This window comes from Myotis nattereri (assembly GCF_964212035.1).
Source record: "Myotis nattereri genome assembly, chromosome: 2".
NCBI lineage: Eukaryota > Metazoa > Chordata > Mammalia > Chiroptera > Vespertilionidae > Myotis > Myotis nattereri.
The window spans coordinates 193,099,811-193,112,305 of record NC_138076.1 but is presented as its reverse complement, the minus strand read 5'-3'; the positions used below and the strand labels follow the sequence as shown (position 1 = coordinate 193,112,305).

At 37.2% G+C, this 12,495-nt stretch overlaps 1 protein-coding gene across 1 annotated transcript in view; it reads right to left on the bottom strand.

The window, feature by feature from the left end:
- Positions 1 to 3,388: 3,388 nt before the first annotated feature.
- Positions 3,389 to 12,495, bottom strand: part of LOC308513989 (pregnancy zone protein-like) — a gene marked incomplete at its 5' end in the record, with an annotated part of 48,806 nt that continues 39,699 nt past the window's right edge. The window contains 8 exons of the mRNA XM_081084026.1: positions 3,389 to 3,539; positions 4,125 to 4,166; positions 5,213 to 5,315; positions 6,061 to 6,129; positions 6,835 to 6,925; positions 8,007 to 8,134; positions 8,306 to 8,524; positions 10,255 to 10,478. Of these exons, the coding sequence (XP_080940152.1) occupies positions 3,517 to 3,539; positions 4,125 to 4,166; positions 5,213 to 5,315; positions 6,061 to 6,129; positions 6,835 to 6,925; positions 8,007 to 8,134; positions 8,306 to 8,524; positions 10,255 to 10,478 (899 nt within the window). The 3' untranslated portion in view covers positions 3,389 to 3,516. The remainder of the gene's footprint in view (positions 3,540 to 4,124; positions 4,167 to 5,212; positions 5,316 to 6,060; positions 6,130 to 6,834; positions 6,926 to 8,006; positions 8,135 to 8,305; positions 8,525 to 10,254; positions 10,479 to 12,495) is intronic.

Here is a 12,495-nt window from a genome sequence, read left to right as displayed (position 1 = left end):
GTCTACAAGAAAGCCAAGCAGAGAGGTTTCTCACACTGCTGGCCTCAGGGAACAGGGATATGTCATCCCTGTCTGCGCTTGCTCACCCTTTTCACCCTGCCTGTATTCATGCCATGATTAGATTGTATTCCATTAATTAAACACAAAATTTATATGTGTCTCAGATATAGGATATGAGTGGTGTACTCATTCAGATATTACAAAACAACTGAAACTGCTTTATCTCTATTTATAAAGGATTCTCTCCTCTTTTTAAGAGTCCCCGTGTCCCACTATTTTAAGCCATTAAAACTCACAAATAAGCTTTGTAGCTCAATTAATAGATATCCTCAAAGCTTCTGCTATCAAACCTGGCCATTTCGCCAGCATTAAGTATATAATAGGCATACCCTCTATTGTTTCAGCCTTTCCTTTAATCTGATAGAATTCGTTTTATCCCTAAAAATTTTTCAGATTACCTTCTCTGTTTTGTTTCATCAACTGACACAATATAAACACTCATAGTTGGGTAAAGACAATAGCTTATACAATACAGAGGCCCGATGCAAGAAATTCATGCAAGGGGCTCGGCCCTCGAAGCCCCAGCTGCCTCATAGCCCCACAGCCAGCACTGGTTGTTCTAGAAGGTCATTCCAGAAGGTTGTTCCGGAAGATCATTCCGCTGTCCAGTCTAATTAGCATATTAGCTCTTTATTATATAGGATATCGCCTATGTTTTCTTCTGGCTCCTTTAAAGTTTTTAAAGTTCAATTTTGGCCTAGGCCCAAATCTATGCCTTTTTTTTTTTTTAATATATTTTATTGATTTTTTACAGAGAGGAAAGGAGAGAGACAGAGAGTCAGAAACATCGATGAGAGAGAAACATCGATCAGCCGCCTCCTGCACATCCCCCACTGGGGATGTGCCCGCAACCCAGGTACATGCCCTTGACCGGAATCGAACCTGGGACCTTTCAGTCCGCAGGCCGACGCTCTATCCACTGAGCCACACCGGTTTCGGCATCTATGCCTTTTTTTAAAAAAAATGTTTATTGATTTTAGAGAGAGGAAGGGAGAAGGATAGAGAGATAGAAATACGGATGAGAGAGAAACATCCATCAGCTGCCTCCTGCATGCCCCCTACTGGGGATCAAGCCCACAGCCTAGGCATGTGCCTGACTGGGAATCAAATCAGTGACCTCCTGGTTCATGGGTCAATGCTCAACCACTGAGCCACATCAGCCAGGCCCAAATCCATGCTTTTGTGGGAATCATACATTCTGCATGATTCTATTTGTAATGAAGCTTACAGATGGGAAAAAATAATTTATGGCTATAAAAGTCAGAATATATTATTACGCTGGGTGTCGAGATGAGTTTTGACCAAGAGTGGACATGTGAGAGTCTTTCTGGTATTCTGAAAATGTTTTCTAAGATTTAATCATAAATAAAAAATTTATCAAGCTGGGCCCTCCATATTTGTACACTTTATGGTATATAAAAATCAAAGTCCATAATAAATGTTTTCATACATAACTAGCTGTTTATATAATAAAGAAACCACGTATACTTTTTCAACAAGAATACAATGATCTACCTAGAAAGGAGTACAAGAAATGTGTATATTCTATATGAGAAAAGAACTTTAAAATAGCACTGAAGCACACACAAGAAGACTTGAAAAAATTAAAATTAAAAATAAAATATAAAACACATCCTGTTTTTGGGTAGGGAGGTCAATCTTAAAAAGCTGACAATTCTCCCTATATTAATGTACACATTTGATGAGATTCCAGTAAGATACCCAACTTTTGTGTTAAATAGAGAAGCTGATTCAGGTGGAAAATTAAATAAGGACATAATTGAAAAACTCAGAAAAATATATGCAGTAAGTGGAAACTAGTTCTTTAAGATAGTAAAACACACTATAAAGTCTTGATTATTGAAAATGTAGTCCTGGTACATAAATACACAGAGAGACCAAAGAAACAGACTAAAAATTCCAGAAATGCCCACCAAAAAATGTGTGAATATAGTATATGCTGCAGGGGGCAATATAGGTGTCCTTTAAAATTAGTATGCCAAAAATAAACTGCTCAGTAAAAGCTTCTGGGACAACTGGATAGATTTATATCTATACTTCACCTCTGTGTGGGATTACATTATTTTTTCTTCATTATTTACTGTCTTTCCTGTAAGAGAGCTATATATTTCTTTACACTGCTATATTTGTTTCCTTGTGGGAAGAGTCACCCTGCCCCCATCCCACAATTGAAGTCAGGTTTGGTCCCATGACTTGCTTTAGCCAATCCTATATAATAAAAGGGTAATATGCAAATTGACCCTAACAGCAGACTCACAGGGAATGACTGGTCACTATGACACATACTGACCACCAGGGGGCAGATGCTCAATGCAGGAGCTGCCCCCTGGTAGTCAGTGTGCTCCCACAGGGGGAGCTCTGCTCAGCCACAAGCCAGGCTGATGGCTGCCAGTACAGCGGTGGTGGTGGGAGCCTCTCCTGCCTCCTCAGCAGCGCTAAGGATGTCTGAATGCAGCTAGGCCTGCTTCCCGCTGGCAAGTGGACATCCTCTGAGGGCTCCCGGGCTACCAGAGGGATGCCTGACTGCCAGCTTAGGCCCAATCCCCTGGGGAGAGAGTCAAAGCCAGCAGGTGGTCATCCCCCGAGGGTTCCCAGTCTGCAAGAGGGCACAGGCCGGGCTGAGGAACCCCAACCCACCAGTGCACAAATTTTTGTGCACTGGGCCTCTAGTAGAATTATAAATGGACATGACATACACCTTATCTGAGCTGAAGGTTTAGGAGCCATTGCTTGATTCAGCTATTCTCTTTCTCTCCTTTCATTAGAATAGTTTATCATCAATGATACTTCAAGGTAAAATCTGTTATTATCCCTATTTCTTTGTGAAAAAGCTGAAGGAGAAAGTCTAAGTAATTGCCCTAGTCATTCAGCTGGTGAGGCAAGGATGGAATCAGGATTTGAATCTAGACAGTCTGGCTCCAGTGTCTAGACTTGAACCTCTGCACAGTGCTGCCTATCTCCAACACATTCTAACTTTAATTATTTTAGTCTCTTGTGAAGTCCAGTTTTGTTGTCTTAGCTTAGTGACAAAGACAAATATTCCTTGTTTCCTCTCAAGAAATATTTATCCCTTCCTACTCATCAATACTTTTCTCCCCAGCTTCCTAGCTCAGTGAGTGATTTTTTTCCCCCTAAGATTTCTCAGAACATAAATTATTTTCAGTTATTGTCTAATTGATTTTATATATTAAATTCACAGTGGTAATATAAGCAGTTATATTTCACATCTGTACTGTTCACATTATTTAAGACAATATAACTCATTATGTAAACATGTTTGATTTATAAATGATGGAACGAATAGCTTGATTAGAAGTATATATTTATTCAACAAGCCTTTTTGATGTCTGTTTTACAGAGATAAACAACCCAATTCTTTCTAAATTCAAGTACAGGACAGGGAATCCAGCAAAGGATGTAGTCTAAATGTGGTCCTCAAACATTGTCTTGCTCTGCATCTATGGTGAGAAAAGAAACATAAAAGAGTTGTAGGGTTTCTTCAGAAATATTCCCTCAGTTGAATCTGAGCAGTGAGTGTGAGCTAAAGCTGGGGTTGGCAAACTTTCTCTGTGAAATGCTAGATGCTAAATATTTTGGCTTTGCAGGCCATATGGTTTACGTCATAACTACTTAACTCATAATAGCAGCCATAGAAAATAGATATGAGTGTGGATCTGTTCCAATAAAACTTCATTTATAAAAATGTGTTGGGTTAGATTAGGCAGGAGAATCATAATAGTTGGCCCTTGAAATGAAGGAAACAAATTAGCTGTGATGTGAAATGTTGTCTATTATTGCTGGCTACCCCACAAACAAACATAAATAAAACTTATTGACTTTTCTTATAATGGAATGAATATCTTAAACTGGAGAGCCCACCTACAGGGTAAGTACCATTCTCCAGTTTTCTCTTTGTGTGAGAATGTGCCATATAAATTGTCTCAGATCTAGGAAAAGACTTGTAAAGAATTTTAAATTTAGAAGAACATTTAGGGAGCAAAGTCAATGGAGTATGATGTTGATCATGGCATGTGATTTCTTACCTATGCTGCAGGGGGCAGTGTACTCAGCAATAGCGGACTCATCTAAGAAATATTAGGTGAAAGGAGAAACAAAAAACATCTATGAACAAGAGGCCATATTGAATCTATTTACTTTACTTTTGGTGAAAAGTATATCATATCAGGATTGTTAAAACTCTATTCAAATAGGCCAGAGTTGAACAGGATAGCTAACATATTTATTACCCCTTTACTCCCCCTCCCCCCGCCATTGGGAGTGGAGGAGGGGGATTGAAGACTGTTTAGACAGTATTCAAATTTTAAATTCTTAGGAAGATGACCATTGTTGCTCTCTTTTTTTCTTGTAGCTCTTTCTTCCATGAACTCTGCGTATACTCACTTTATCCAGCTTGCTTCCTGAATCCCTTTTCTAAGATTATTGCTCTAGCCTAAAATGCTTTTGTTATTATTTTTTAGAGAAAGTGGAAGAGAAAGGGAAAGGCAGAGAGAAATATAGATGTGAGAGAAACACATCAACAACTGGTTGCCTCCTGAATGCACCCTGAAGGGGAGCAACCTGCAATCAAGGTATGTGCCCTTGGAGGGAACCAAACCTGGGACCCTTCAGTCCACAGGCCAGTGCTCTACCCACTGAGCTAACCGCCTAGGGCTCTACTATTTACTTTAGAAGGTGTACTTATCCATTGGGATCCAACTCAGATCTTTCTTCCTCTGTCTTTTTTTTCCTGTTTGTCCATATTAAGCACTAGTCTTCGGTGCTATTTTCACTTCCCCAATTTCTTATCCCTTAGCTTGGTAACACTCATTTATCATTTATCATTTAACTGTCTTTTCTGGTTACATTATCTTTCCATGTGTACTATGTTCTTTATGTCTCTAAACTATTTGAGAGCAGTCACCAAATATCTTTCTTTGTAAATTCTTAAGTTTCTGACTCAATAAATATTAATTGATAAATTTGTTTGTAGGTGGTTTCTACAGTATATAGCTTGGAGGAAAGGGACAAATAGATATAATATTGACTGAATGGTCTAAAACCAGGGTTATTGTCATCTATTTCTTGGTTTTACATTGAGACTATTTAATTGTCTCAGTTTTCTCTCACTTACGTGTCTCATAGTAATCATAGACTTTAACAATCGCTGGCTTTAGGTCTCTTACTGGGATGTCTTGCAGAACCGTGAAAGAAAAGCTTAGTGTCTGAGCTGTCACCTAAAAGGAAAAGTGGGAGTAATAAAGAGGTTAGAAATCCTCTTCTCTCTTCTTTGAGTAAAACATATTCTTTATTGTTCTCTGACTCTTCTTCACCTGGATCTTCTAGATAAGCAAACATTTGTGTATGCCAAGATGGGTTTAGAAGACAACTTTGGGAACTCTTTACAATGAACAAAATCCCCAAGATATTCTCCTAAACAACAGAGACAACCCATATGCTCTTGTAGTCCTCTGTAAGAAATTAACCGAGTCTATGTGAATGTGTTTTAAGATGCAGAGACTTGTACACCTGTAGTTATAATACAAAACTATTTTTGTGTGGTTAGATAAAACATTCCCTTTGATTTGCTATTGGCTTTGAAGATACTCATGAGATCTACATTTTATTATATATAGTGATATATTTAACAGAATATTAACAGTATTATTAATCAACCACAGTGGTGTATTTATTCTTTTTGGTGGGTCTTTAAAATAACACACATGTTAGACATTTATTCTGTTGATTTTCTACTGGAAATCATAGAAATATTCATATTCCAATTGTAACATAATTAAAAAGAGAGCAGACATTCTATGGATTTAAAAGGAGATTTTCCTTTTATTCTCTTTAGCTAGATTAACTTTCTGGACGGGTGTTACTAATTATTGCTTTCCTTACATTACTTATCTTCTATTGACAAGACCCACTTAGAAAGTCAACCGATGTATATAGTCTCAGCTCAAATGCCAGAGTTCTCACCTGTTCCACATAAATGATGACATGGTTATTGCTCACTTCTGTCCTGCTCACATGGTTAGATCTTTCAAGCTGAAGAAAATTAGAGAACTCAAAAAGTTAGACAATAGATATGACAACACTGAGACCTAGAGCAGATTGTAGAAAGGGACAAATGTTTATTCTTTAAATAACATGAGGGCTAGAATGCCTATGACTCATCTTCATGATTAAACATCAAGGTACATTAGCTATACAAAAGTTGGGTGAGTGGAAGGAATCACATATGCAAACAGGCTTCAACGTTGTCATGTCTTGGTTGAAAAAAATCACTTGGAATTCTATCAAGAGAAGGAAGCCAGCTATTTTCAGGTCAGGATTTTCATTATCCTTCAACATTCAAGTAACATGTTAGACTCTCTGGCATCTTTGCCAATTCAAGCTCACATTAGTTTTATCATTGCCAAATTTTGGGTGTGCATATTAGTCAATTTGGTATTTAATCATAGTCTGTTTTTCTTGCTTGTCATTTTATTGTTTCATGCCCATGTGCTTTCAGTTCCTAACTGGACCATGAGTGGCCTAAGGATAAGATATCCCCTTGCAGTTCTCTGGTATCACACAGGTCTCTTAGCTTAGAGCCAAATAAATAGTTACTGAATTTAATTTCATGGGTTTGGGGAAAAACAGTTTTTGAGGCAGGATGATATGGATAGAGCTTTGATATTGGTATGGTCTCATTTGAAGATACATAACATCCTTTTGTATGGGATCTACCTAGGCTTAAAACACACCTACCATTTTTACTGTTGGTTTCAAGGGAATAAAACCAGATACCATTTTCACATCAACAATCACCATATTGGAGACAGGGCGGCTCCCTCTGTAACTGTAGTGTCAGAGAAAAAAAGGAGTTAGAATTTATTATGTGAAAGAAAGCCAAAGTTCCTCTTTCAAGACCCACCAAAAACCTGTCCATCTTCATGAAGTTTCCCCTAAGATTATGACCTACAGAACTCTGTGTTTCCTGGACATGTATGATATCAATATACATCAGATTTATAGCTTACTAAAATCGTAGATATTCAAGGCTTAGTCCCACATGATCAAAACAGAATCTTTGGGAGTGGAGCTTGGTAATCTGCTTTTGTAACACATCTACAGGTTTTGGACATTCTACCTATACTACTCATTTGTTATTTAATATATCTTACTTTTATATTTTTAGTTAATTTAAATGTAGCATGTCTCCAAAGAGCGGCTCCAAAATGTAAGGACAGATAAATTCAAATGCTTTATACTTCAATTAAATTTATGTTTAAAAATTGGGTTGGTTGTCTGAAATATCATTTATTTTATAATATTAATGTCATTAGTATTAGATACAAAGCAATATAATTTGGGCTATGTTTTCTTAGGACTCCTGCAAAGTTTTTAATGGCTCATGATAGGGCAACATCTATATTTTATGTGTAATAAATACTTTGTATTTAATATTAGCATTTATTACTTATTCATTTGATTAGAAAAAATAAGGTAGTATATAATTATTCAGAAGAGGTAAGAAAGATTTACTTCAACTTAAGGTAAAAATATTTGAAAAAATAATTTATTATTTTGCAATGAGTTAAATAAAAATTAGTGTAAACGATTACTAGGAATTAATTAGAACATTTAAAAAATTTACAGTTTTTATTAAACATATTTAAGGCTAGACTTTGCTTTCAAATGCTTTTAAAGCATTATTAAAACTTTAAGACAAAACATTTACTAGAGAAAAAGATAATTTCATAATGATAGAAGACTAACTTCATTAGTATATATATATATATATATATATGTATATATATATATATATATTAATTTTAAATTAAATTTATCTACTAGCATAGCTTCCAAATATATTAATGATTGATGGTTCCAAGTAGCTTTTAGACTCAGGATTAGCTGACTCAGTCAGAAGGTCTTACCTGACATTCACTGAGATCTGGAAGCTGGTATGGGCTTTGGGTCCATCACAAGTTTGGGGCAGAGTTTGTACCTCCAAGGCAAATGGGGAATCCTCCTTTTCTGGAAGGATATTATATTTCATGGATGTCTGTGGAACACCAAAGACACCATCAGTCTTTCTTTTCCTGGGAAGCCTCACTTTTTCATCATTTAACTTCTCCAGATTTGCCCTTTACTTGTCCAGGAAGCAAAGAGCAGAGCTTCCTTTTCAGAGGAGAGTTTCAAGTTGATTTTTTCCAATATAATTCTAGAGTCTCACCTGAAGATACACACATCTTTCCCCAGTCACTGTTATGGTGTATTCCCCAGGCAGCTCTGGCAATGAGACCTGCTGCAGTAACAGGAGGTTGTTGCTATCCACTTGGAATTTTGTGGAAAAGGTTTTTGAATCACGAATGGTCACTTGTGCAGTTTTCTGAGTCCTGATGAAAGTGGCCGCTCCATATTTAGACAGGGCATGGAGAGCTATCACTGTGTCCTGGAAGAGATGAGGGGAGAAACCACACCCAAAGAGTTAGTTTTTGATGGCTGGGATTTTCCTCAAAAGTCTGTGTTAGCTACCGCAAGGGCGTGATGGCTTTCCTCCCCTAAAGTATACAACTGCTAATTGCTTTTTCTTTTTCTCTGCCTTTAAGGCATAATCAAAGTCATGCTATAGTTTCTCCAAATGAAATAAAAGACTATTAATGCAAATTAGATTCACAATTTCATTTCACTTGTGTTGGTATTGTCCTAAGGGACTATTTTCTATGCCCAGAAGTTGTGCCCTGCTCTTTCTCATCAATACTTCTCTTTTTTATATCTTTCAAAGAATAGGTTTAAAATTAAAAAGTTAAGTCAAAATAGTGACTGTCATTTACTAGACAGTAATTTAGATAGAAGAATGACAGAAATTTGCTGAGAATAAAAAGTGTAGTATAAGACAACTTGCACTTTCCCAAGTTTCTTTTCCCCTTTATATATTCTCCACGCCCCCCAAGTCAATGCCTTATTGAATTTTATTTTTATTTCTTAATCTTTATTGCTGAAAGTATTACATATGTCCCCTATCCCCTCCATTGACCCCTTTAGTTCGCACCTGCTCCCTGCCCTCAACTCCCTGCCCCCCGCCCCCTGCCCCAGGCCTTCACTATCCAATTGTCTGTGCCCATGAGTTATATATATATATATAGTTTTGCATATATAACTAGAGGCCTGATGCACAAAATTCTTGCAAGGGCCTTGGCCCCAGCTCCCTGCCCCCAGCCGCAGCCACGGCCGGGGGCCTCTTCCACCTCTGCCTCCTCTGCCTCGGCCCCCATCCTCTGCGTCTATGTCCAGAAGGAAGGACGTCTGGAAGGCTATTTGGTCTAATTAGCATATTATGATTTAATTATTATAGATATCCCTAAAAAACAAAAGTTACATTATGTACATCCAAAATACTGAAAGATGTGTAAGAGTGGAAATCCAGATGGTTAATACAATCATTTTTGCACTCAATAAAACATTTCCAAAAATGTGGTATGAAAAAAATAATTTAAGAGATTTAGCTTAAAAACAATCAATTTTAAGGGGGGGGGGGGTGTAAGAAGACAGGTCTCAGGGCAGTTAGAAAGGACTGGAGAGTCTGAGTTCCTTGGAGTGATTAAATAGAACTTCTTATTCATTCTATGAAGATCAAAATGAGATCTAAGTGGTCACTTTCCTTTTAATCACACAATGTTCTGGTTCATCTTAGAGAATTTCTTGCAGGATTAACACTGATTCTCAACCAGGGTTGATTTTGTCTTGTCTTAACTGTGAGTAGAATGCTACTGGCATCTAGTGGGGAGAGACCAGGAGGCTGTTAGACATCTTTCAATGGCCAGGACAGCCCCTCACAATAATAATTATCTGGAACAAAATGTCAACAGTTTTGCTATTCAGAAACCCTATTCTAGAGTGTGGCTATTGACCGATGTATGCTAATGATATAATATAGCTTTAGAGAGGAATGGTGCTTATGGTTAAGTAGCCAAATTGATGGGATAATGCAGGGTTTAGTGAAAATTGTTTGGGGGAATGACTTGGGTCCTTTTCCTTTTTCTCCTACTGTTTCTAAATATTTCTAAATAATTCTTCCAAGGTTTAATGATTCACCTTCTCTTTTCTTTGTAACTGTTCTGTTTTCAAATTGGCCAACTCTCAAGTGAACCTGGAGGAGAAGACTATATGGGAACCACAAACCTGGGTGGAGGAGAAACCCCCATAGGAATTCTGTTGCTTTATGATCCACTTCACAATGTGCAATGCAGAAGTCAGGTCCTCTAAGCTTGGGGCAGGCTGGGCAGTGAGGTATGCCAGGAGCACATAGGACGTCATCTCCACCTCAGCAGAGGGAGCCTGGGGTTGGTAAAAATACCCTTCTGGTGCCCTGGTTTTTTGAGGTCGTTCCCAGTGGACAGTGTTGTCTTAAGGGTGAGAAAAAGAGAGAATTATATCTATTGGTAGATAATAAGTGAATATTCATATCATATGGAGTTGAAAATAATAGAGAGATGAAGTAAGGTCCTCTCTGTCATTTCCATGCTGAACTCAAGTTTAGTCCTCTGGGCCTAAGACCGAGAATGTTGTTGGAGGAAGAAGCATAGTGCACACTTGTTAATCTCTTAAATATATATATATATATATATATATATATATATATATATATATATATATATATATATTTAATTGAAAGAGAAACAAGACAGAGTTTTCTTGCTATTTGTGATATTTCCTGGGAATTGGAGTATGAATTGGATATAAAGCCTGCCTATTACATTCCTCCAAAGAGAACACACACATGGCCAATAAACATACGAAAAGATGGTCAACATCACTAAGCAGCAAAGAGATGCAAATTAAAACCACAATGAGATATCAACTCACACCTGTTAGAATGGCTGTCATCAATAAATCAGTAAAGAAATGTTGACAAGGATGTGGAGAAAAGGGAACAGTCATGCATTTTTGATGGGAGAGAAGATGGATGCAGCCACTTTAAAAAACAGTATGGAGAGTATGAACCCAAAGAAACCCAAAACACTAATTCAAAACAATATATGCACCCCTATGTTCATTGTAGTGTTATTTACAACACCCAAGATATGGAAGCAACCCCAATGCCCATCAATAAACAAGAGGATATAAAAGCTGTGGTATACATATCTACATAATAGAATATTATTTAGCCACAAAAAAGAATGCAATTTTACCATTTGTGGCAGCATGGACAGACCTAGACAGTATTATGCTAAGTGAAAATGGTTAGAGAAAGACAAATATTGTATGATTTTACTTATATGTGGAATCTAAAGAACAAAATAAATGAACAAACAAAATTGAAACAGACTCATAGATACAGAGAACTGACTGATGTTTGCCAGAGGGGAGGGAAGTTGTTATTGGTGGTGGTGGGGGGAGCTGCTGAAAAAAGTGAAGGGATTAAGAGCTACAAATAATTAGTCACAAAATTGTCCTGGGGAAGTACAGGATAGCATAAGGAATATGGCCAATATTGTAATAACTATGTACGGTACCAGAAGAATGCTTGAAATATCAAGGGGACCACTTTGTAAAGTATGTGATTCTTTAACTACTATGCAGCACACCTAAACTAATATAAAATGATATTGAATATAAACTGTAATTGGAAAAAATAAAACCTACTTATTGAGCTCATAGGACTTTTGTAATAATCTGGCAAAAAGAGATAAAAACACTTTGAAAATGTTATTGCAATTTCTTTAGTATGGCTTTTTCTTGTACCATTTATCAGCCAAGTATGTAGGCACTTATCCTATAAAAATATATATTTGTTTAATATATTGCTTTCAGCAGGTAGAGATAAAATTACATCAGTTACTTGCAGCATTATGTATGGTATAACATATGCAATCCCAGAGAATATATTTTTATAAAAGGTGTTTTGACCTCACAACAGATAATTTGGCTAAAGAATTAAAAAGCTTGTTGCTTTCAGCAGGAATATATTCCTCCTTATAGAATTTGTGTAAGTGGAAGGGGAAATTTTTTTTTAACCATTTGCTCTCACCTTCTTTTTTTTTAAATATATTTTATTGATTTTTTATAGAGAGGAAGGGAGAGGGATAGAGAGTTAGAAACATCGATGAGAGAGAAACATCGATCAGCTGCTTCCTGCACACTCCCCACTGGGGATGTGCCTGCAACCAAGGTACATGCCCTTGACCGGAATCGAACCTAGGACCCCTGAGTCCGCAGGCTGATGCTCTATCCACTGAGCCAAACCGGTTAGGACTCTTTTTAAAAAATATATATTTTATTGATTTTTTACAGAGAGGAAGGGAGAGGGATAGAGAGTTAGAAACATCAATCAGCTGCCTCCTGCACACTCCCCACTGGGGATGTGCCCACAACAAGGTACATGCCCTTAACCAGAATCTAACCTGGGACCCTTCAGTCCCC